Source organism: Procambarus clarkii, unplaced genomic scaffold (genome assembly GCF_040958095.1).
Source record: "Procambarus clarkii isolate CNS0578487 unplaced genomic scaffold, FALCON_Pclarkii_2.0 HiC_scaffold_402, whole genome shotgun sequence".
NCBI lineage: Eukaryota > Metazoa > Arthropoda > Malacostraca > Decapoda > Cambaridae > Procambarus > Procambarus clarkii.
This window is the reverse complement of record NW_027189435.1, coordinates 102,501-128,701: the sequence shown is the minus strand read 5'-3', so window position 1 is coordinate 128,701 and position 26,201 is coordinate 102,501. Positions and strand designations below refer to the sequence as shown.

At 44.6% G+C, this 26,201-nt stretch overlaps 1 protein-coding gene across 1 annotated transcript; it reads right to left on the bottom strand.

Moving 5' to 3' along the window:
• Nucleotides 1–66: 66 nt before the first annotated feature.
• LOC138361458 (110 kDa antigen-like) lies at nt 67–26,085 on the bottom strand. Its single transcript, XM_069320787.1, has 3 exons — nt 25,823–26,085; nt 2,165–2,646; nt 67–548 (listed from the first exon to the last, which is right to left on the bottom strand). The coding sequence occupies exons 1-3, from the start codon at nt 26,083–26,085 to the stop codon at nt 67–69; spliced, it is 1,227 nt and encodes a 408-aa protein (XP_069176888.1).
• Between the last annotated feature and the right edge of the window lie 116 nt (nt 26,086–26,201).

Sequence of the window (26,201 nt, the reverse complement as noted above, 5' to 3'; positions counted from 1 at the left end):
GTGCTGAAGTTGAGACTCTTCTCTAGGAATAGACCAAGAAACTTGCCATCATTTTTATTACTGGTGTTAATGATGTCTATCTGTAGCTGTTTCTTGAGGCAGTTCAGAGGCCTCAGTTGTTAATGTTTCTTGAGGCAGTTCAGAGGTCTCAGCTTGTAATGTTTTTTGAGGCAGTTCAGATGCCTCAGTTGTTAATGTTTCTTGAGGCAGTTCAGAGGCCTCAGTTTGTAATGTTTCTTGAGGCAGTTCTAAGGCCTCAGTCTGCAACGTTATTTGAGGCAGTTCAGAAGCCTCGGTTTGTAATGTACCTTGAGGCAGTTCAGAGGCCTCAGTTTTTTCTTGAGGCAGTTCAGAGACCTCAGATTTTTCTTGAGGCAGTTCAGAAACCTCAATTTGTAATGATTCTTGAGGGTGTTCAGAGGCCTCAGTTCGTAATTTTTGATGAGGCAGTTCCGAGGCCTCAGTTTGTAATGATACTTGAAGCAGTTCAGAGGCCTCGGTATGTAATGTTTCTTGAGGCAGTTCAGAGCCCTCAGTTTGTAATGTTTCTTGAGGCAGTTCAGAGGCCAAAGTTTGTAATGTTTCTTGAGGCAGTTCAGAGGCCAAAGCTTGTAATGTTTCTTGAGGCAGTTCATAGGCCTCAGTTTGTAATGTTTCCTGAGGCAGTTCAAAGGCCTCTGTTTGTAATTTTTCTTGAGGCACTTCAGAGGTCTCGGTTTGTCTTATTTTTGAGGCAGTTCAAAGGCCTCAGTTTGTAATGTTTCTTCAGTCAGTTCAGATGCCTCAGTTTTTAATGTTTTTTGAGACATTTCAGAGGCGTCATTTTTTAATGTTTCTTGAGGCAGTTCAGAGGCCCCGGCTTGTAATGTTTTGTTTATTGAATTATTTATTTATGTATATACAAGAAGGTACATTGGGATTGTGAGGATACATAAAATGGTAATTACGATCTTGTAAAGCCACTAGTACGCGTTGCGTTTCGAGCAGGTCCTTAATCTAAGAAAATTTAAGTAGGTAAATACTTGCAAAATTTAAAAAAAATGATAACAGTTACAAGGCAAGAAAAAAATGAGTGAAAGATTGTAGGTATTTTAAAGCACATAGGTAGCTCAGATTGATTGCAATGACAGCTTGAATGGTAGTTGACAAAAATTGGTAGGCACATTACAGTATATGGCTAGCACATAAAAGTAAGACAGCAATGAAAACAATGATAAGGTTGTTTGGGTTAAGTACATGAAAATTGGGAGATTGGGTATCACTAGGTACAGAGCAAATTTAAAGCTCAGTGTAGGAAACTAAGAAGATGAAATTAGGTACATTTTGGTTATCTTCTAAATAAGGCAAAAGTTTGACAGCTTTTCAATTCACTAGGGAGTGAGTTCCATAGACTAGGTCCCTTAATTTGCATAAAGTGTTTACACAGATTAAGTTTGACCCTGGGGATATCAAAGAGATATTTATTTCTGGTGTGGTGATAATGGGTCCTATTACATCTGTCCAAGGAGAGTTTCAGAGCATAGTTTGCATTTAATAACAGGGTTTTGTAAATGTAGTTGACACAAGAGAATGTGTGGAGGGAGTTAATATTTAGCAAGGTTGGGAATTTAAACAATGGAGCTGAGTGTTGTCTGAAAGCAGAGTTAGTTATTATACTGATAGCAGATTTTTGCTGGGTGATGATGGGCTTAAGGTGGTTTGCAGTGGTAGACCCCTATGCACAGACACCATAATTAAGATAGGGGTAGATTAGTGCATAATATAGTGAGAGAAGAGCAGAGTTAGGAACATAATATCTTTTTTTAGAGAGTATAGCAACAGTCTTAGAGGATTTCTTAGTTATGTGTTGAATGTGGGTGCTGAAGTTGAGTCTCTTCTCTAGGAATAGACCAAGAAACTTGCCATCATTTTTATTACTGGTGTTAATGTTGTCTATCTGTAGCTGTTTCTTGAGGCAGTTCAGAGGCCTCAGTTGTTAATGTTTCTTGAGGCAGTTCAGAGATCTCAGTTTGTAATGTTTCTTGAGGCAGTTCAGATGACTCAGTTGTTAATGTTTCTTGAGGGAGTTCAGAGGCCTCAGTTTGTAATGTTTCTTGAGGCAGTTCCGAGGCCTCAGTCTGCAACGTTTCTTGAGGGAGTTTAGAGACCTCGGTTTGTAATGTACCTTGAGGCAGTTCAGAGGCCTCAGTTTTTTCTTGAGGCAGTTCAGAGGCCTCAGTTTTTTCTTGAGGCAGTTCAGAGGCCTCAGTTTTTTCTTGAGGCAGTTCAGAAACCTCAATTTGTAATGATTCTTGAGGGTGTTCAGAGGCCTCAGTTTGTAATTTTTGATGAGGCAGTTCCGAGGCCTCAGTTTGTAATGATACTTGAAGCAGTTCAGAGGCCTCGGTATGTAATGTTTCTTGAGGCAGTTCAGAGTCCTCAGTTTGTAATGTTTCTTGAGGCAGTTCAGAGGCCAAAGTTCGTAATGTTTCTTGAGGCAGTTCCGAGGCCAAAGCTTGTAATGTTTCTTGAGGCAGTTCATAGGTCTCAGTTTGTAATGTTTCTTGTGGCAGTTCAGAGGTCTCGGTTTGTAATGCTTCCTGAGGTAGTTCAAAGGCCTCAGTTTGTAATGTTTCCTGAGGCAGTTCAAAGGCCTCTGTAATTTTTCTTGAGGCAGTTCAGAGGCCTAAGTTTTTATTGTTTCTAGAGGCAGTTCGGTAACCTCAGTGTAATGTTTCTTGAGGCAAGTCAGAGGCCTCGGTTTGCAATGTTTCTTGAGGCACTTCAGAGGCCTCAGTTTTTAATGTTTCTTGAGGCAGTTCAGAAACCTCAGTGTGTAATGTTTCTCGAGGCAAGTCAGAGGCCTCGGTTCGTAATGTTTCTTGAGGCAGTACAGAGGTACTAACATAATAATTACATAATAATGTCTGACGACCTAACGTTTAAGGAGCATAACCAAGCAAATATTGCGACAGCCAGAAAAATGATAGGATGGATTACGAGAACTTTCAAATCCAGGGATCCCATCACAATAGTTGTACTCTTCAAGTCACTTGTGTTGTCCCGTCTTGAGTACTGCTCAGTACTCACTTTCCCCTTCAGAGCAGGAGAGATTGCTGAAATAGAGGGAATACAGAGAACATATACGGCTCGCATAGACGCAATAAAGCACCTAAATTTTGTACCATTTTGTACCATACCAAAGCACCATCTTGTATCGTGATCCCTCTGCATCTCTATGCACACTGATATTGATCCTGATCAAAATCTTCTGTCTCATATCTATACCAACCAGCACATTGATCATCATTATTGTAAGTATTTCACAGCACACCAGGCTAAAAACAAACTCCAAAATAGCACCTGTCTATCAGTTTATAACCAAAATGTTAGATCACTTGGTAAACATTTTGACGATTTAAATGCACTACTCACAGCACTAGGTACTAACCTATCGTTCATTATTTTAACAGAAACTTGGCTAAATAAAGACTATACCCAACTCTACAACTTAGCTGGTTATAAAGCCATTCATAACTGTAGGCCTAATAAAAAAGGTGGTGGCACAGCTATATATTACCGAGATACATTTATCTGCAACAGTGTTATTAGTGACAGAGATGACTACTGTGAATATACTTTTGCTCAGTTTACAATTAAATCCCTTAAATGCTCTTTGACTATTGGAGCCATCTATAGATTTCCTAATACTAACATAGCTTCTTTCTCAGACAACCTAAGGAATCTTATTATAAACAACAATCTCAACAAAAACCACATCATTCTGGGAGGAGACTTTAATATTGACCTGGGTCAACAAAACTGCTCTCAAGTTGACTATTTCCTTAACAGCATGAACTCCTGTATGCTAATCCCCACTATCACCAAACCTACCCGAGTCACTCAAACATCAGCCACTACCTTGGACCACATATGGACAAACATAACAGCTCCCCTTGTATCTGGTATAATCTACGACAGAACAACTGACCACTATCCTACCTTTCTCATAGCGAACATGGACATAACACCACCAAAAAGCAAGAAACTTTCATTTAGGCTACACAGTGAATCAGCTTTAGACAATCTTACAGAGGCACTTCACAATATTAACTGGGATTCTGAATTCAATAATACCCATGATATAAATTCATTAGCTAACCTCTTCCTCTCCAAAACTCTAAGCCTCTACAACCTTCATTGTCCCCTTCTTACAAAGCAAGTAACTGACAAAAGATTAAACAATCCATGGCTCACAAGTGGCATTCTCAACTCAATCAACAAGAAACATGAATATGAAAAGAAAGTTAGGATTGGCCTAGTTTCAAAGGAAGTAGCTAAAAGGTACTCATCAATGCTTACCAGTATCATAAGAAAGGCAAAACTTGCATATTATGTGAATAGATTCAATGAAGCAAAAGGCAACATGAAAAACACTTGGAAAACTATCTCTAGTATCCTAGGAACTAAACAACACTCACATAACCAAATAAAACTCTACAAGGATGGGGATATACCGTCAACTGATTTAGAAATGGCAAATGAATTTAATAGTTTCTTTTCATCGGTTGGTGCTAATCTTGCCAGTAAAATCCCACAGACTCAGACACATATTAACACATATCTCTCAGGCAGCTATCCAAACTCTCTTCTCCTTTCACCAATCAGCCCGGCAGATGTTGTGTCCATCATACACTCTCTAAAAACCAAGGCAGGGAACACCAGTGAAATTCCGTCCATTGTGTACAAGAGAGCCTCCCATGCCCTTGCCCCACCCATAGCACTACTGTTCAACAAATCTATAGAGTGTCACACCTTCCCTGATATCCTCAAAAAAGCAAGAGTAACGCCAGTCCATAAAGGAGGCAATCCGGCGGACATAAACAATTATAGACCAATATCAAATCTACCCATTCTATCAAAAATATTTGAAAAAATTATTTACAAACAGCTCTATTCCTACCTCGTAAAATTCGACATACTCAGCCCCTGCCAGTTTGGCTTCCGGTCCCAAAAGAGTACCAATGATGCAATCATTAGTCTCCTTGACATTATCTACTCAGCCCTTGACAAAAATGAGTTTCCGATTGGACTCTTCATTGACCTAAGAAAAGCCTTTGATACTGTTAATCACAACTACCTCTTACTTAAACTCCAGCATTATGGAATCCGAGGCCTTGCCCTTGACTACATCCGATCCTATCTTAGTGACAGACACCAATATGTAACCATCAATGATACAACTTCTTCCACTCTACCAATTACCGTTGGAGTGCCACAGGGCAGCATCTTAGGACCTCTTCTATTTCTTATATATATAAACGATCTGCCTAATGTCTCTATTATTCTCAAACCTATATTGTTTGCTGACGATACTACCCTTATCTACTCAAACCTCAACCCACATACACTAAATAATGTTGTGAATAATGAATTAAAAAAAGTCCACTTATGGATGTCAACGAACAAACTAACATTAAACATCGAAAAGACTTACTACATCTTATTTGGAAGCAAATCATCAAATGCAATTCAGCTACAGATAGACAACATTAACATCAGTAATAAAAATGATGGCAAGTTTCTTGGCCTATTCCTAGACAAGAGACTCAACTTCAGCACCCACATTCAACACATAACTAAGAAAGTCTCTAAGACAGTTGGTATACTCTCCAAAATCAGATATTATGTTCCTAACTCTGCTCTCCTCTCACTATATTATGCACTAATCTACCCCTATCTTAATTATGGTATCTGTGCATGGGGGTCTACCACTGCAAACCACCTTAAGCCCATCATCACACAGCAAAAATCTGCTATCAGAATAATAACTAACTCTGCTTTCAGACAACACTCAGCTCCCTTGTTTAAATCTCTAAAATGGCTAAATATTAACTCCCTCCACACATTCTCTTGTGTCAACTACATTTACAAAACCCTGTTCTTAAATGCAAACCATGCTCTGAAACTCTCCCTGGACAGATGTAATAGGACCCATTATCACCACACCAGAAATAAATATCTCTTTGATATCCCCAGGGTCAAACTTAATCTGTGTAAACACTCTATGCAAATTAAGGGACCTAGTCTATGGAACTCACTCCCTAGTGAATTGAAAAACTGTAAAACTTTTGCCTTATTTAAAAGCAAAACCAAAAAGTACCTAACTTCATCTATTTAGTTTCCTACACTGAGCTTTAAATTTGCTCTGTACCTGGTGGTACCCAATCTCCTAATTTTTATGTAATATCAAACAACCTTATCATTGTGTTCATTGCTGTCTTCTTTTATGTGCTAGCCATATGCTGTATTGTGACTACCAATTTTTGTCAACTACCATTCAAGCTGTCATTGCAATCAATCTTATATTGTTTCTGCTGTATTGTGCCTACCAATTTGTTGTCAACTACCATTTTAAGCTGTCATTGCAATCAATCATAGCTACCTATGTGCTTTAATATACTGTACCTATAATTTTCTCTCATCTTTTTTTTTTTTTTCATTTCATGTAATCTGTTATCATTTTTTTGTCTATAAATTTTGCAAGTATTTACCTCCTTAAAATTTTCTTAGATTAAGGACCTGCCCGAAACGCTGCGCGTGCTAGTGGCTTTACAAGACTGTAATTACCATAATTGTATCCTCACATTCCTTATGTACATTCTTGTATATGCATAAATAAATAAAAATAAATAAATAAATTATTGGGATCGTCTCAAAGCCCTCCAAATGTACTCACTAGAAAGAAGACGAGAGTGATATCAAATAACATATACCTGGAAGATACTGGAGGGCCAAGTACCAAATCTACACAGTAAAATAACAACGTACTGGAGTGAACGATATGGAAGAAAATGTAGAATAGAACCAGTGAAGAGCAGAGGTGCCATAGGCACAATCAAAGAACACTGTATAAACATCAGCGGTCTGCGGTTGTTCAACGTCCTCCCAGCAAGCATAAGAAATATTGCCGGAACAACTGTGGACATTTTCAAGAGGAAACTAGATTTATTCGTCCAAGGAGTGCCGGACCAACCGGGCTGTGGTGGGTATGTGGGCCTGCGGGCCGCTCCAAGCAACAGCCTAGTGGACCAAACTCTCACAAGTCAAGCCTGGCCTCGGGCCGGGCTTGGGGAGTAGAAGAACTCCCAGAACCCCATCAACCAGGTATCAACCAGGTACCTAACCTAACCTAACCTAACTTTTTCGGCTACCTAACCTAACCTAACCTAACTTTTTCGGCTACCTAACCTAACCTAACCTATAAAGATAGGTTAGGTTAGGTTAGGTTAGGTAAGGTTGGTTAGGTTCGGTCATATACCTACGTTAATTTTAACTCCAATAAAAAAATTGAACTCATACATAATGCAATGGGTAGCTTTATCATTTCATAAGAAAAAAATTAGAGAAAATATAATAATTCAGGAAAACTTGGCTTATTAGGCAAATCGAGCCTTGCATAGCTGGCCGAGTATGACGTTCTGGATACTAGGTACAACATATATATATATATATATATATATATATATATATATATATATATATATATATATCAAAAAGATATAGCTCTCAAAAAGAAGGACGAAGGAATCAGGCCAATCGCTGTTGGCAACACTCTCCGACGCCTGATTGCCAAGGCTGCTACGAGGGTTGTCAGCCAGCAAGCGGCTGAATTGCTGAAACCAATCCAGCTAGGATTTGGAATCCCCCAAGGCTGTGAAGCGGCTGCCCATGCAGCACGAGCATACATCACAAACATTTCTGATGAAAAGGCCCTGCTCAAACTGGACTTTAAGAATGCCTTCAACATGGTAAGAAGAGATGCAGTACTTTGTGCCGTACATCGCCATTTCCGGCCCCTCTACCCGTTCATACTATCGTGCTACAGTGGCGAGTCAAAACTGCTCTTTGGTGAACATGAAATCAGATCATGTGAAGGTGTTCAGCAAGGTGATCCTCTTGCTCCCCTTCTTTTCTGCTTAGTCTTAAAAGAAATCACCGAAAGCTTGTCCAGCGAGTTCAACATCTGGTTTTTGGATGATGGCACTATAGCTGGCACCGTAGACCACCTCTTGTCAGATATCAGGAAAATAAGGGAGCAAGAAGTAAGCCTGGGTCTCGTCCTGAACCCTTCCAAGTGTGAAGTAGTCTCCTCCAACCCAGACATCGTAGCTAGAATAAGGTCTGCCTTGCCTGGAGCCCATGTCATTAGGGCCGAGAACAGCACCCTCCTTGGAGCTCCCCTCGGGTCTAACGCCATTGAGGAGATCCTCGACAAGAAAATCGCAGACCTTAGGAGGATGCAAGACAGAATAGGTGACATCGATGCCCACGATGCTTTTTATCTCCTCACCAAATGCCTATCCCTTCCGAGGCTAACCTACTTTCTGAGGTGCGCCCCATCTTACAACAACCCAAAGCTTGACGAGTATGACCTCCTACTGAAGACCATGCTGGAAAAAGTTGTTAACCTCTCTCTCAACGAATGCCAGTGGAAACAAGCCACTCTTCCTGTCAGGCTCGGTGGCTTGGGTGTCCGCACCGCCACCCAAATTGCAGTCCCAGCCTTCCTGTCTTCCTCCTCAGCATCAGATGACCTGGTTAAGGAAATTCTACCTGACACCCTGAGTGATGTAGCGGGGATACAGGACCCCCACTACACGGAATGTGACACGAAATGGGGTGCCATGACAGACCCAGCACTCAGACCAGCCATGCCGAAAGCCAAGAAACAATCCAGTTGGGACAGCCCCATTGTAGACAAAGAAGCCACAGCTTTGCTGGAGGCAGCAACAACCCCCAGTGATCGTGCACGCCTCACAGCTGTGCAGGCTCCCCATGCAGGGGACTTCCTTCTGGCAGTCCCTATGTCTGCGACAGGCACACGTCTTGATCCGCAGGAGCTCCGTATTGCAGTCGCTCTCCGCCTTGCTGCCCCTATCCACACTGTTCACAGGTGTATTTGCGGCGAGGCAGATGCTGACGAATATGGATTGCATGGCCTGCACTGTGGAAAATCGGGTGGTTGGCACACTAGACACGACGAAGTCAACGACATCATTAAAAGAAGCCTTGCCTCTGCTCAGTGTCCAGCGGAGAGAGAGCCCCGCAACCTACTGAACCGTGACTCTGTTAGCTTTGCCGGCCGACCAGACGGAATCACACTGCGTCCGTGGAAGGGTGGCAGGCAGTTAGCATGGGACTATACTTGCGTATCCACCCTGGCAACGACATACATCACCCTCTCTGCCGGCACGGCAGGAGCCGCAGCGACACACAGAGAAAAACAAAAGTCAGTCAAGTACAGGCAATTAGATCAAAGGTACAATTTCGTTCCAATAGGGTCTGAGACCCTAGGCCCATGGGGTGAGAGTGCAAGAAGGTTTCTTAAGGATCTTGGTTCCAAGCTCATTGACACCACAAGAGACCCTAGAGCAGCAAGTTTTCTCTTTCAGCGCCTCAGTGTCGCGATCCAGAGGGGAAATGCCCGCTGCATCCTCGGTTCCTGCCCGGCGTCGGAGGAGTTCGAGGAAATCTACAGCCTCTAGGAAGCGAACTTTTTCTTGTGTCCTCTTAATGTTCATTTTTTGTATAAAGTCAGATATGTAACTGTATAACCTTGCATAATAAAGTGTACATCATAATAAAAAAAAAAGGGGGTGGTAGGAGAAGTGAACACTCTTTCGTATTCAGAGTTAAATGTCAAGTTTTTCCCTGAGTGCTCTGTGTTCCCTTCTCTGAGGCTGTGGGTCCCTATAATTACACCAGTGGTGGTACCCCCTTATATATATATATATATATATATATATATATACCTAGAAGGGGTACCACCTCTGGTGCATGTGTATACCACCTCTGGTGCATGTGGACCCATAGCCTCGGAGAAGAAAATAAAGGGTACTCAGAGAAGACCTTGTGGATCTTCACTGAACACTGATATTTTCTTCTCCTACCACCCCTATTCTTTTGGTATGTGTATATATTTATCTATCTTTATTTGAAAATGTCGTTACACAAAAAAGTTACAATATTGATTACATGCAGGGTACAAGGCTGCTTGTCACAAGTTGAACAGCTCCTCCAGCTCTTTAGATGGCGGGTAGGAACCATGGATGCAGTGAGCATTTCCTCTCTGGATTGCCACACTAAGGCGCTGAAAAAGAAAACTGGCAGCTCTAGGGTCTCTAATTGTTACGATTAGCTTAGACCCCAACTCCTTCAAAAAGCTAGCAGCACTTTTACCCCAGGCACCAAGTGTCTCTGAGGCAATGGGGACAAAACTGTAGTGGTGCTCAAGGTCTCTGTATTTACGTAACTTGGCTGCTTCCCAGTGATTGGCAGCTCCTCCTGCTTGTGTAGCACTGAAGTCAAAATAGGTATTGGCTGAAGTTGAAACGCAAGTGTAGTCCCACACCAACTGTCTACCATTCTTCCAGGGGTTCACCGTGATTCCATCTGAACGACCGACAGGCTCATCAGAGTTGCGGGACATTAGGTAACAGGGCTCTCTCTCTGCTGGACAACCGGCTGTGGAAAGGCTTCTCTTAATAATGTCATTGACCTCGCCGTGTCTTGCGTGTCTTCTCCTGTCCTTTGGCAGAGAAGACCATGCCATCCGTATCTGTCGGCCTCTGCCTCGTCTTAAATACACCTGTATTCGGTGTGGATTGGGGCAGCGAGGCGGAGAGCCACGGCAATTCGGAGGGCCTGCGGTGTGAGACGGGTGCCGGTTGCGGACATTTGGGTTGCTAACAGGAAATCACCTGCTTGGGGAGCTGCTACAGCTCAAAGTCGGTCAGTTTCATGTGGTGGTGTAGCAGCTTCTAGCAAAGTCGCTTCTAGCTTCTTGGTCGGCAATGGGGCGATCCCAGCTGGATTGCTTATATATATATATATATATATATATATATATATATATATATATATATATATATATATATATATATATATATATTTTTTTTTTTTTTTTTTTTTTTTTTTTTTATAGGAAGGGAGTACCACCTCTAGCTGGAAGAAGGGGGACCCATAGCCTCGGAGGAAACCACGCATAACGCATTAGAGGGAATGTTTAGATCCCCTCCAATACAGTTTCTGTGTGTTTTTCTCCTACCACCCCCTTCCTTGAATATTTTTTGTCCTTTATTATGCATTTGATGGTTACAAGATATACATGGGTTGATACAAAAATAATAATGCAAAAAGGTGCTTAAAGGTTATGGATCTCTTGAAGAACACAACAATGGGAAACATTGATGAATGTCACAGACGGGTTCGATCATTGTTGCAAGTCAAACACTTCTTCGAATTCCTCTGAAGTTGGACTAGTGCCCAAGACGCAACAGGCATTTCCCCTCTGAATCGCAACACTGAGGCGCTGGAACAAGAAACTTTTTGCTCTCTGGTCTTTTGTAGCGCTGATCAATTTGTCCCCCAATTCCTTCAGGAACTTCAATGCACATTTTCCCCACGAACCGAGGGTCTCCGAGCCGATCGGAACAAAGCTGTAGCAGTGTGCTAGACCTCTGTATTTAATAATTTTCTGCGATTCCCTGAAAGAAGCAGCACCACCGCTTTCACGTGTGCTGTAGTGGAGGTAGGTACTGGCCAGTGTGGCAGCGCACGTGTAGTCCCATACCACTTGCTTACCATCCTTCCAAGGTAGCAAGGTGACCCCATCACGGCGCTTCTGAGGGTCGTTAGGTCTGGATAAGTGTGGTTCTCTTTGTGCCAGGCAGCGGGCTGTGGCGAGGCTCCTCTTGATGATGTCGTTGACTTCTTCATGTCTTGCAATTTTACCCTGTGATTTACGACATACCAGACCATGACGACCATATTGGTCTGCCATCGCAGTTCCGCAGATGCACCTATGTTCGGTGAGGATGGGGGCGGCAAGGCGAAGGGCAACTCCAATGCGGAGAGCGTCATGACTGAGGCGAGTTCCCAGGGCTGCATTGGGCACAGCAAATAAAAAATCCCTGGCGTGGGGTGCTGTTACCGCTAGGAGGCGGGCTTTGTTTTCAGCATCAGCGTTGTCAATCATTGCTGTGACAGTCTTTTCCATTATGGGGCTATCCCAGTGGGCCTGCTTGTGGTCTTTTGGGACTTGTGGTCGGGGTTGAGGGTGTGCAATGGTGTCCCATTGTCTGGCTGCTTCGATGAACGTTTGATCATGAGTTCCCGCTGTCTCTCTCATACGCTCTGGTAGGATCTGCCCTACCAATTCGTTGGCTGCTGTACATGAGGATAAGAATGCTGGAAGTGCTACCTCAGTTGCCTTTCGTATGCCTATCCCTCCAAATCTCACTGGTAGTGTTGCTTGGTCCCACTGACTGTCATCTAAATCTAGGTTGAGCGCCTTCCTGAATACTGACCTGAGGAGCTCATCATATTGATTTAGAAGCTCATCATATTGCTCATACATATTTAGGAGCTCATCATATTGATATATATATATATATATATATATATATATATATATATATGCGAACAAGCCTGAATGGTCCCCAGGACTATATGCGAATGAAAACTCACACCCCAGAAGTGACTCGAACCCATACTCCCAGAAGCAACGCAACTGGTAACTACAGGGCGCCTTAATCCGCTTGACCATCACGGCCGTCAAAAGGAAGTGAAGGCTATGCCCAAGATTACCATCCGAGTTGCCGTCGGGGAAGTGGCTCAAATAGCCTCGGCTATCACTTCCTTTTGACGGCCGTGATGGTCAAGCGGATTAAGGCGCCCTGTAGTTACCAGTTGCGTTGCTTCTGGGAGTATGGGTTCGAGTCACTTCTGGGGTGTGAGTTTTCATTTTCATATATATATATATATATATATATATATATATATATATATATATATATATATATATATATATATATATATATATGGCACAACTCTCCTAAACACGAGAGTGAAGTATACAACTTTAGAACACTTTCCCACCAGGAGACTCGAACCCTAGCCAGCACAGAAGCCTTCCAGCAACTGGCATAAGAGGTACGCCTTAACCCGCTCCACCACCTGCTCAGACCCTTAAAAGAGATGGTAATTTCGGAGTATTTAAATACACCAAAGATCACCACCTCCCAAGAGCACTAGAGCAAGTGAGGGGTCATTTAGACGTTAATTTCATCAAGTCCCTGTTAATATGGGAAGACACAGTGTCTATGCTTAAGGCACAACTCTCCTAAACACGAGAGTGAAGTATACAACTTTAGAACACTTTCCCACCAGGAGACTCGAACCCTAGCCAGCACAGAAGCCTTCCAGCAACTGGCATAACAGGTACGCCTTAACCCTCTCCACCACCTGCTCAGACCCTTAAAAGAGATGGTAATTTCGGAGTATTTAAATACACCAAAGATCACCACCTCCCAAGAGCACTAGAGCAAGTGAGGGGTCATTTTGACGTTAATTTCATCAAGTCCCTGTTAATATGGGAAGACACAGTGTCTATGCTTAAGGCACAACTCTCCTAAACACGAGAGTGAAGTATACAACTTTAGAACACTTTTCCACCAGGATTTAAATACTTTGTATTTAAATACTCCGAAATTACCATTATTACCGAAATTACCTAGGTACGACATGTATATATATATATATATGTCGTACCTAGTAGCCAGAACGCACTTCTCAGCCTACTATGCAAGGTCCGATTTGCCTAATAAGCCAAGTTTTCATGAAATAATTGTTTTTCGACTACCTAACCTAACCTAACCTAACTTTTTCGGCTACCTAACCTAACCTTATATATAAAGATAGGTTAGGTTAGGTTAGGTAGGGTTGGTTAGGTTCGGTCATATATCTACGTTAATTTTAACTCCAATAAAAAATAATTGACCTCATATATAATGAAATGGGTAGCTTTATCATTTCATAAGAAAAAAATTAGAGAAAGTATATTAAATCAGAAAAACTTAGCTTATTAGGCAAATCGGGCCTTGCGTATTAGGCTGAGAAGTGCGTTCTGGCTACTAGGTACGACATACATATATATATATATATATATATATATATATATATATATATATATATATATATATATTTATATATATATATATATATATATATATATATATATATATATATATATATATATAAATATATATATATTTATATATATATATTGTTACGATAATCTCCTTCAAGAGAGATTAGGCCTGCTCTTTCCTACCATCAAGCTACTTCAGTACATCTAAAATATCTAAATACTACAAGCAAGTGTAGTAAATATTGAGTCAAATACATTTTGCTGGGCGCAAACGTATCATCACACTAGCTCTCCACTCTCCCCCCTCCCGAGTCACTGATCACCAAACTACCATTTCCAGCCTGCCTGCTTCTGATTGATGAATCAACGTCTGCACCACTGCACCTCAGTGCCCTCTACCTAGCCGATGTCTGGACCTGAACCAGTCATTGAAGTTAGAATATCCTGCGCTCTCAAATTGTAAACAACCAACTGATATACGCTCTGTTTATTGGTGGATGTTCTCAGCTAGCGCTATATTCTCAGCACCTGCTATTCATTTTTCTTTCTTTATTTTATTTGTAGAGTAACGTCACAACAGTTCTTATTTTTATGTTATATTTTTTTGACTTGTTAATTTGCACTGTACATAGCCAAGGAAATGTCATATTCATAATTTGTTTTTAAGTTAATTAAAGTTTCATTGTTCACACTATGTGTTTTGCGTGTCTTCCCTTACGTTACCACAGACAACAGCCAAGCAGTCGATCTTCTTTTTTTGTAAAATGTGATTAGGCATTAACATCAGCCAAAGTGAGGACTGCATTACCATCTACACTTTCCCATCACAATATATATATATATATATGTCGTACCTAGTAGCCAGAACGCACTTCTCAGCCTACTATGCAAGGCCCAATTTGCCTAATAAGCAGAGTTTTCATGAATTAATTATTTTTCGACAACCTAACCTACCTAACCTAACCTAACCTAACTTTTTCGGCTACCTAACCTAACCTAACCTATAAAGATAGGTTAGGTTAGGTTAGGTAGGGTTGGTTAGGTTTGGTAATATATCTACGTTAATTTTAACTCCAATAAAAAAAATTGACCTCATACATAACGAAATGGGTAGCTTTATCATTTCATAAGAAAAAAATTAGAGAAAATATTTTAATACAGGAAAACTTGGCTTATTATGGCAAATCGGGCCTTGCATAGTAGGCCGAGAAGTGCATTCTGGCTACTATGTACGACATATATATATATATATATATATATATATATATATATATATATATATATATATATATATATATATATATATATATATTTAAATATGACCGAAAAAGTAAGATTAATAATTCTAACACGAATTTTCTTAATCTTTAGTACATTTCTTTTCACTGTTGGTGGTAATTCAAAAATCAATTCTCCAAAATTCATTTTTATTTCTAGTCTGACGCGACACTTGAGCGCGTTTCATAAAACTTATTACATTTTCAAAGACTTTAGTTTACATATACACAACTGAATAGAACTTACACATCTCCGATTTGTTTATATCTACATTTGAGTGAGGTGGATGGGGTGAGGTGGTATTAATAGGGTATTAAATTCATCAGCACAAGACAGAACACGAAACAATGGGTATTGAATAGAAGTGATTGCAGAAAGCCTATTGGTCCATATTTCTTGATGCTTCTATATTGGAGCGGAGTCTTGAGGTGGGTAGAATATAGTTGTGCATTAATTGGCTGTTGATTCTGGTGTTGACTTCTTAATGTGTAGTGCCTCGCAAACGTCAAGCCGCCTGCTATCGCTGTATCTATCGATGATTTCTGTGTTGTTTACTAGGATTTCTCTGGCGATGGTTTGGTTGTGGGAAGAGATTATATGTTCCTTAATGGAGCCCTGTTACTTATGCATCGTTAAACGCCTAGAAAGAGATGTTGTTGTCTTGCCTATATACTGGGTTTTTTGGAGCTTACAGTCCCCAAGAGGGCATTTGAAGGCATAGACGACGTTGGTCTCTTTTAAAGCGTTCTGCTTTCTGTCTGGAGAGTTTCTCATGAGTAGGCTGGCCGTTTTTCTGGTTTTATAGTAAATCGTCAGTTGTATCCTCTGATTTTTGTCTGTAGGGATAACGTTTCTATTAACAATATCTTTCAGGACCCTTTCCTCCGTTTTATAAGCTGTGGAAAAGAAGTTCCTGTAAAATAGTCTAATAGGGGGTATAGGTGTTGTGTTAGTTGTCTCTTCAGAGGTTGCATGGCGTTTCACTTTCCTTCTTATGATGTCTTCGACGAAACCATTGGAGAAGCCGTTGTTGACTAGGACCTGCCTTACCCTACAGAGTTCTTCGTCGACTTGCTTCCATTCTGAGCTGTGGCTGAGAGCACGGTCGACATATGCGTTAACAACACTCCTCTTGTACCTGTCTGGGCAGTCGCTGTTGGCATTTAGGCACATTCCTATGTTCGTTTCCATAGTGTAGACTGCAGTGTGGAAACCTCCGCTCTTTTCCATGACTGTTACATCTAGAAAGGGCAGCTTCGTATCCTTTTCCATCTTGTAAGTGAAACGCAGCACGGAACTCTGCTCAAATGCCTCCTTCAGCTCCTGCAGATGTCTGACATCAGGTACCTGTGTAAAAATGTCGTCAACGTACCTGCAGTATATGGCTGGTTTCAAGTTCATGTCGACTAAGACTTTTTGCTCGATGGTACCCATGTAGAAGTTTGCAAACAGGACACCTAGGGGAGAACCCATGGCGACCCCATCTACTTGCTTATTCATGTGCCCATCCGGGCACATGAATAAGCAAGTAGATGGGGTCGCCATGGGTTCTCCCCTAGGTGTCCTGTTTGCAAACTTCTACATGGGTACCATCGAGCAAAAAGTCTTAGTCGACATGAACTTGAAACCAGCCATATACTGCAGGTACGTTGACGACATTTTTACACAGGTACCTGATGTCAGACATCTGCAGGAGCTGAAGGAGGCATTTGAGCAGAGTTCCGTGCTGCGTTTCACTTACAAGATGGAAAAGGATACGAAGCTGCCCTTTCTAGATGTAACAGTCATGGAAAAGAGCGGAGGTTTCCACACTGCAGTCTACACTATGGAAACGAACATAGGAATGTGCCTAAATGCCAACAGCGACTGCCCAGACAGGTAGATGGTACTCTTTAGTGCTCTTTAGCCTCTTTAGTGCCTCTCGGCTTGACGTTTGCGAGGCACTACACATTAAGAAGTCAACACCAGCAATCAACAGCCAATTAATGCTCAACTATATTCTACCCACCTCAAGACTCCGCTCCAATATAGAAGCATCAAGAAATATGGACCAATAGGCTTTCTACAATCACTTCTATTCAATACCCATTGTGTCGTGTTCTGTCTTGTGTTGATGAATTTAATACCCTATTAATACCACCTTAACCTATCCACCTCACTCAAATGTAGATATAAACAAATCGGAGATGTGTAAGTTCTATTCAGTTGTGTATGTTGTTACGGTGCCCTCTCCTATTTCTTTCGTTTGCCGGCTTAAAGAGTCATATCAGCTCTCCCTACTGATTCTCTGAGGTTCTGGGAGTCCAATGATATATGTGGCGACCGGACCGGCTGCCAGTTAAGGGAAGGAAGCTACATTATAAGGTGTAAATAAAGGGAAATTGGCGCCCTGTTATAAAATGAAAGAGTATCCCCTAGTGCAGATATGACCTTTTGGAAGGGACACTAGCCGATCGCGGATTGGCCGACTTAGGTCTCGGGCGACCAATCAAGGCCCGCCGTGACGTCACCGAGTGCCCCAGGCGGCGCCAACGTCAGAGTTGATCCGACCTTGGAAGCGACAGGACGCGCCTCGGTCTGCTCTCAAGGATTCGAGGCTCTACAAGCCTTATTCAGTGGATTAAACTAGCCATCGCAGCCCACCATAAGTTATTGGAGACCCTGCGCTTCTGGGAAGCAAAAAGGAACCGAGTTCATTGAGCAGAGAAGTGCCAAACTTGGAAAATAGTCGGTGACGACGCTGGGCGGCGCCGCTGGACGTTCAGGTCTGGAAGGTGCGACGGGCAGGCCTAGCTGTGACCGGGTCACATCCACTGAGAATCTTGGAAGGACGACACCATGCCTAGGACAAGGAGCAACACCTTGTGGAAGGGGCGAGTGTGGGAAAAATAGTGATTAGCTCAGCGCCCATCGATGAACCAGGATTGGGGCAGCTGAATCTCAGGGATTGGAACGGCGACGACGCGAAGGCTCCACGACACCTGAGGACCTGTGGAACGTCCTGGATTGTCAAGGATCGACCCAAGGAAGCGTGGGAACCTCACACCATCGAGGGACAGGCGTCGTGAGCCAGGAATGTAAGGTAGATCATTTTCCCTCCCATTACCCCTTGTGTGAGTAGGCTAGTTAGGCCACAATATTTGCTTGTGTTCGTGGCAATAGGACACTAGTTCTCTAGTAGTAGAATAGGCTGCAAGGCAGCTTGTGTCCAGGACTGTCAGAGGGGACAGTGTGTACGGATGGCAGGACAGTGAAGGAGAGGCGCCGACGTGGTGAAGAGGCCCTCCTGTGTGAAAGTGTGGGACCCCTGTCTTTCTGCCCAGTTGAAGGAGTGTTGGAGGTCGTGGAAGAAGAGGCTGACGATCTCCAGACTTATTATCCATATTTCCGTATTCATGTATTACTTGTGATTGTGTGTGTGTTCATGTAATTTGCATCAGTAAATTCACACATTTTATCACTGTGTTTAAGTGTGCCTCCATTTATGATATTTCTCTATGAGCATACACGAAGATTATCATAGTACCTCCTAGGGAACACTACGTTCTCTATAGAAGTTCTTATTGCCTGGAGAGTGGTGAAGACAGCACAGACTTACATAAAAGTGTACCCTTAGCCATCCGATCAGTATCAGTGCCTGAATGGTGGCAACTATTAACGTAGTGGCTAGAGAGAGGTAAAGCCACACAGACCTTCCTGGGAGAGTACCCTGGGCCAACAGTCTAGTAGCAGATCTATGGGAGTAGCAATCTTCTGGCTACAAACAATATATAATACACCCACTGAACTGCATTGCTTGGGTGCAGATATAATAACCCAGCTGGCGACCTTGTTAAGGAGAAGATAGAGAAGACAGGCAGGAAAGGAGTTCCTGCAACCTTTTTGTCTGGCAGGCAAGACTCAGGGAGGTTATTGTTATAAGATAAGCCTGAGTCTTCCTTCACTCCTCCACGGGTCTAGGCCGGAACTGTTAACAGCAGTTTCCCCGTGTTTGACTGAAGGGCTTCCAGGGTGAATCAGTGGCACCCCCTTTTGTGGTGGAAGCAAAGACCTGCGGAGGTGGGCATTGTTGGTCCTCTCTTGTGTGACCAAGGAGACTCCGGTGAATCCAGGGAGTCGGAGGGGCTGAGTATTTGGGCCTTTTGAGCCCCTAGCAGCTAAGTGTTAGCAGAGCCCCGGCCGGACCACCTCCACGTGACAGAGAACTGGCGACCTCGCCAGGATTCGAACCCCGGTAGCCAAGAACTGGGAACTTCGCCAGGAAGCGTGGATCAAGCTGCAGTGTGGCCCAAATTTCAAGACAAGTGTTGCCAGGGTACTAATACAGTATGGCCAGTGAATTCAGTGGTATTTTTACTCAACCAGCTAAGGGGCTGAAACGGTGAAATTAGTGCCTACTAACTTGTCTGTGCTGTCGTGTATGCTCTATGATATTGAGATGGAGGAGGACAAAATAAAGAAATTTATTGACACAAGGGACGAGAGAATTTTGGAAGAGTGTACCAAGGCCCAGCTCCAACAAGTGGCAAACCACTTTGGGATCAGGTTGAGGACGACTAAGGTAGCGGAGCGAAGGATAGAGATCATGGCACAGTTAACAGCTCGAGAGGAGGCGACGGGAGAGGGGCCATCTCAAGAGGAGCCGTCCCGAGGAGAGCCGTCGCAAGGTGAACCGTCCCGACTAGGGCCACCCCAAGCGCCTACCAGTGTGGAGAGAATTCACAGTGAACATGGGAGCAGTGGAAGGTCCAGCTGTAGTAAGAGGAGCCTGCAACTGGAAATAATGAAGATGCAACTGGAAGCCCAGCTGCGACGAGAGGAGAGAGAAGCGCAAATGCAGCGAGAGGAACGTGCGGCTGAGCTGCAGCGAGAGGAACGTGCGGCTGAGCTGCAGCGAGAGGAACGTGCGGCTGAGCTGCAGCGAGAGGAACGTGCGGCTGAGCTGCAGCGAGAGGAACGTGCGGCTGAGCTGCAGCGAGAGGAACGTGCGGCTGAGCTGCAGCGAGAGGAACGTGCGGCTGAGCTGCAGCGAGAGGAGCGAGAAGCTCGGCTGCAGCGAGAAGAAGGAGAGAGACAACTGCGACTGGAGGAGATAAAGGCAAAGAAAGAAGTCGAATTGTGTCGCGTTGAACGTGGTCTGCCCTCACTACCTGCACGGCGGGATGACCTCAAGGTAAGGGAACGTGACTTACCTACGTTCGAACCACAAGAAGCTGAGGCGTTCTTCGAACACTTTGAACGGATAGCAACGCTGAAGGAGTGGCCGGAAGATGATTGGGCTGCTCTGGTCCAGGGCAGGTTGACTGGTGAGGCCCGGGAAGCCTATAACATGCTGGACATAGAGGAGTGTACTAGTTATGACGCGATTAAGAATGCGGTGCTCCACTCATTCCGGCTGACTCCGGAGATGTACCGGAAGCAGTTCAGAGAGTATACAAGAGCGTCAGGAAAGACTTATGCCGAGACCGCCAGGGATATGGAACGGAAGTTCCTACGATGGTTGAAGGCGGAGGAAGCGGAGTCGGCGGATGATATCAAACGACTGATAGTGATGGAAGTTTATGTCGGTGCTCCATCCTGAGTTGTGAGTAAGGGTGAGAGAAGCTGGTATTAAGAACCTGAAGGCTGCAGCGGACCGAGCCGACATGCTGGAGGAGGCACTACATCTCAGGAGGGAGGGGCCGCCCAGACACTCGCCTTACCCCAGGTCGGGAGGGAACCTTAGGAGTTCAGGAGGAGCGAGCATGGGTGGGGACTCTCCCAAGAGTAGTGTACCCAATGAGGTAACCCAGTTCAAGAGCTCAAGAGACGCGGAGAGGAAGCCCCAACCTGTGAGCAGTGGACCTAGCTCGGGAGCAAGTGCTGCAGTCCCGGACACGGCGACAGGGAGTCCAAGGAGGGCCCAGGGTACGTCTGCAAGTGGTAACGCCAGAGGGACTAGCGAGTGGCCGCCCAGGGGAGGCAGCCGATGCTTCAACTGTAGTGTGAGAGGACATTATGCCCGCGAGTGTGAGGGGCACCAAAGGAATGTAGGATTAATGTTGGAAGAGGAGAGAGTGTTTGTTCACACCCCATATTATAGTGGACCCAACGTGAATGGTTGGAAAATGAAGTTGGGTGAACATCCCTTCGTTTTCGGGGCCAACGTGAAGTTTGGAAAGTCAGACCCAGTGGAGGTTGCCGTTCTTCGAGATACGGGTGCTGACATAAGTATGGTAACCAGGAGTATTCTCATCAAGGAATTTAATGATTCACCTGTGGGAGTGGTGAGGATACGCAGTGTGGGGGAGGAATACAGGTTGCCACTTCACGAAGTACAGCTGATTGCCGACTGCGGAGTCGAGAAAGCTATAGTAGCTGTAGCCCCTAAGTTACCCCTAGAGCATGTACAGATGGTGCTGGGTAATGACCTCGGAGGAAGCAGGATACAACCCGATTGGGCCAGGAGTGCCTATGTTGCAAGCAGTGGTACAACCCTGCCGGGTGAGGTATCGGTCGTTCCAGATGGTAGTGAGGAAGCCGACTTCGCCAGGGGAAACGTCGCCAGAGACGACGACAACGAGGGCGAGAGTGCAGAGAGGTCGTCGGAGGTTGTGGGAAAACCCCGACGGGGACCTCCGACTAAGCCTGATGATGCGTGTGGAGGAGTGGCGAGGAGCAGCTGTACAAACGCCTGGGGCGGTGAAGAGGCTGCAGACCGCACTCCCTCCACACAGAAACGTGTATAAAGTAAGCTCAGTGGATGAGCGAACGGCAGAGTGGAGGAGCCACGACGCAGTGCACCCTATGCCAGCCAGATGAATAGTGGTAGGTGCAAGATAAGCCACCGTGGTGAGGTGAGCCACATGGAGGTGGATGAGCCCAACCACGAACCGCAGAAGACGTCTGCAGGGAAGAGAATCTCATGGAGGAGTGAAGATGTTCGTCGGAAACGGAGAAGCGAATGGTATAGGAAAGGCAATACGAAGAAAGCAGGGAATAGGTACACCCAGGGTAGGCGCCTGCCTAACCGGAGGGGCATTGGGCCATCGCAAAAGCCTAGAGTAGGAGAGGGGAAGCCGCTGGATGGAGTACAGGTGACAAGTGCCACTGTGGGGAGACAACGCACCTATGGGAGAAGAGGAACCGAAAAGAGAGAAGAATGGCGAAGAGGAGATCATGAGAGGAAACATGGAGTACCTGTAGGACGCAGTGGAAGTGCAAGACTATCTCGGAGTGCATGACGCGGTGGAGGCGCTGCATGCACTGAACCTTACAGTGGTAACGAGCCGTGGGAGTACACTCGTTGCCACGGAGAGAGGATTTCTTATAGGTGTTCAGGGAACACTCATCACACCCGTTCCTATGCGAGGTGGAGATATAATGAGGCAAGTGACTGGCAAGGTGGTACGAGCCACGTCACCAACTGGAGGAGTGACACTTCAGGAACGGAGGGAGCAAGAGTATAGGTGGCCCTCTTGAGTGCTGCTCTTCCGATATGACTCTTATTTTAAGGGGAGGGGTATGTTACGGTGCCCTCTCCTATTTCTTTCGTTTGCCGGCTTAAAGAGTCATATCAGCTCTCCCTACTGATTCTCTGAGGTTCAGGGAGTCCAATGATATATGTGGCGACCAGACCGGCTGCCAGTTAAGGGAAGGAAGCTACATTATAAGGTGTAAATAAAGGGAAATTGGCGCCCTGTTATAAAATGAAAGAGTATCCCCTATTGCAGATATGACCTTTTGGAAGGGACACTAGCCGATCGCAGATTGGCCGACTTAGGTCGCGGGCGACCAATCAAGGCCCGCCGTGACGTCACCGAGTGCCCCGGGCGGCGCCAACGTCAGAGTTGATCCGACCTTGGAAGCGACAGGACGCGCCTCGGTCTCCTCTCAAGGATTAGAGGCTCTACAAGCCTTATTCAGTGGATTAAACTAGCCATCGCAGCCCACCATAAGTTATTGGAGACCCTGCGCTTCTGGGAAGCAAAAAGGAACCGAGTTCATTGAGCAGAGAAGTGCCAAACTTGGAAAATAGTCGGCGACGACGCTGGGCGGCGCCGCTGGACATTGAGGTCTGGAAGGTGCGGCGGGCAGGCCTAGCTGTGACCGGGTCACATCCACTGAGAATCTTGGAAGGACGACACCGTGCCTAGGACAAGGAGCAACGCCTTGTGGAAGGGGCGAGTGTGGGAAAAATAGTGATTAGCTCAGTGCACATCGATGAACCAGGATTGGGGCAGCTGAATCTCAGGGATTGGAACGGCGACGACGCGAAGGCTCCACGACACCTGAGGACCTGTGGAACGTCCTGGATCGTCAAGGATCGACCCAAGGAAGCGTGGGAACCTCACACCATCGAGGGACAGGCGTCGTGAGCCAGGAATGTAAGGTAGATCATTTTCCCTCCCATTACCCCTTGTGTGAGTAGGCTAGTTAGGCCACAATATTTGCTTGTGTTCGTGGCAATAGGACACTAGTACTCTAGTAGTAGAATAGGCTGCAAGGCAGCTTGTGTCCAGGACTGTCAGAGGGGACAGTGTGTACGGATGGCAGGACAGTGAAGGAGAGGCGCCGACGTGGTGAAGAGGCTCTCCTGTGTGAGAGTGTGGGACCCCTGTCTTTCTGCCCAGTTGAAGGAGTGTTGGAGGTCGTGGAAGAAGAGGCTGACGATCTCCAGACTTATTATCCATATTTCCATATTCATGTATTACTTGTGATTGTGAGTGTGTTCATGTAATTTGCATCAGTAAATTCACACATTTTATCACTGTGTTTAAGTGTGCCTCCATTTATGATATTTCTCTATGAGCATACACGAAGATTATCATAGTACCTCCTAGGGAACACTACGTTCTCTATAGAAGTTCTTATTGCCTGGAGAGTGGTGAAGACAACACAGACTTACATAAAAGTGTACCCTTAGCCATCCGATCAGTATCAGTGCCTGAATGGTGGCAACTATTAACGTAGTGGCTAGAGAGAGGTAAAGCCACACAGACCTTCCTGGGAGAGTACCCTGGGCCAACAGTCTAGTAGCAGATCTATGGGAGTAGCAATCTTTTGGCTACAAACAATATATAATACACCCACTGAACTGCATTGCTTGGGTGCAGATATAATAACCCAGCTGGCGACCTTGTTAAGGTGAAGATAGAGAAGACAGGCAGGAAAGGAGTTCCTGCAACCTTTTAGTCTGGCAGGTAAGGCTCAGGGAGGTTATTGTTATAAGGTAAGCCTGAGTCTTCCTTCACTCCTCCACGGGTCTAGGCCGGAACTGTTAACAGCAGTTTCCCCGTGTTTGACTGAAGGGCTTCCAGGGTGAATCAGTGGCACCCCCTTTTGTGGTGGAAGCAAAGACCTGCGGAGGTGGGCATTATTGGTCCTCTCTTGTGTGACCAAGGAGACTCCGGTGAATCCAGGGAGTCGGAGGGGCTGAGTATTTGGGCCTTTTGAGCCCCTAGCAGCTAAGTGTTAGCAGAGCCCCGGCCGGACCACCTCCACGTGACATTGTGTAAACTAAAATCTTTGAAAATGTAATAAGTTTTACGAAACGCGCTCAAGTGTCGCGTCAAACTAGAAATAAAAATGAATTTTGGAGAATTGATTTTTGAATTACCACCAACAGTGAAAAGTGAGGCTGTGAGGCTTGATATGTGCCTCGCACATATCAAGCCGCCTGCTATCGCTGTATCTATCGATGATTTCCATGTTTTTTGTTAAGACTTCTCTGGTGATAATCTGGTTGTGGGAAGAGATTATGTGTTCCTTAATGGAGCCCTGTTGCTTATGCATCGTTAATCGCCTGGAAAAAGATGTTGTTGTCTTGCCTATATACTGAGTTCTTTGAGACTTACAGTCCCCAAGTGGGCATTTGAGGGCATAGACGACATTGGTCTCTTTCAAAGCGTTCTACTTTGTGTCTGGAGAGTTTCTCATGAGTAGGTTGGCAGTTTTCTTGGTTTTATAGTAAATCTATAGTTTTATAGTATAGTGCAGTCTCCGTGATGTAGTGGTAAGACACTCACCTGGCGTTCCGCGAGCGCTATGTCATGGGTTCGTATCCTGGCCGGGAAGTATTTACTGGGCGCAATTCCTTAACTGTAGCCTCTGTTTAACGCAACAGTAAAATGTGTACTTGGATGAAAAAACGATTCTTCGCGGCAGGGGATCGTATTCCAGGGACCTGGCCGAAAAGCTACGTGTACTAGTGGCTGTACAAGAATGTAACAACTCTTGTATATATCTCAAAAAAAAAAAAAAATCGTCAGTTGTATCTTTTGATTTTTGTCTGTAGGGATAACGTTTCTATTAACAATATCTTTCAGGACCCTTTCCTCCACTTTATGAGCTGTGGAAAAGACGTTCCTGTAAAATAGTATAATAGGGGGTACAGGTGTTGTGTTAGTTGTCTCTTCAGAGGTTGCATGGCATTTCACCTTCCTTCTTATGATGTCTTCAACGAAACCATTGGAGAAGCCGTTGATGACTAGGACCTGCCTTACGCTACAGAGTTCTTCATCGACTTGCTTCCATCCTGAGCTGTGGCTGAGAGCACGGTCGACATAAGAGTTAACAACACTCCTCTTGTACCTTTCTGGGTAGTCACTGTTGGCATTGAGGCACATTCCTATGTTTGTTTCTTTAGTGTAGACTGCATTGTGGAAATCTTCGCTCCTTTCCATGACTGTTACATCTAGAAAGGGCCGCTTCCCATCCTTCTCCATCTCGTAAGTGAAACGCAACACAGAATTCCGCTCAAATGCCTTCTTCAGCTCCTGCAGATGTCTGACACCAGGTACCTGTACAAAAATGTTGTCAACATACCTGCAGTATATGGCCGGTTTCAAGTTCATGTTGACCAAGACCTATTGTTCGATGGTACCCATGTAGAAGTTCGCAAACAGGACACCTAGGGGAGAACGAATGGTGACCCCATCAACTTGTGTTACGGCCCTTCTGGGATGCAACC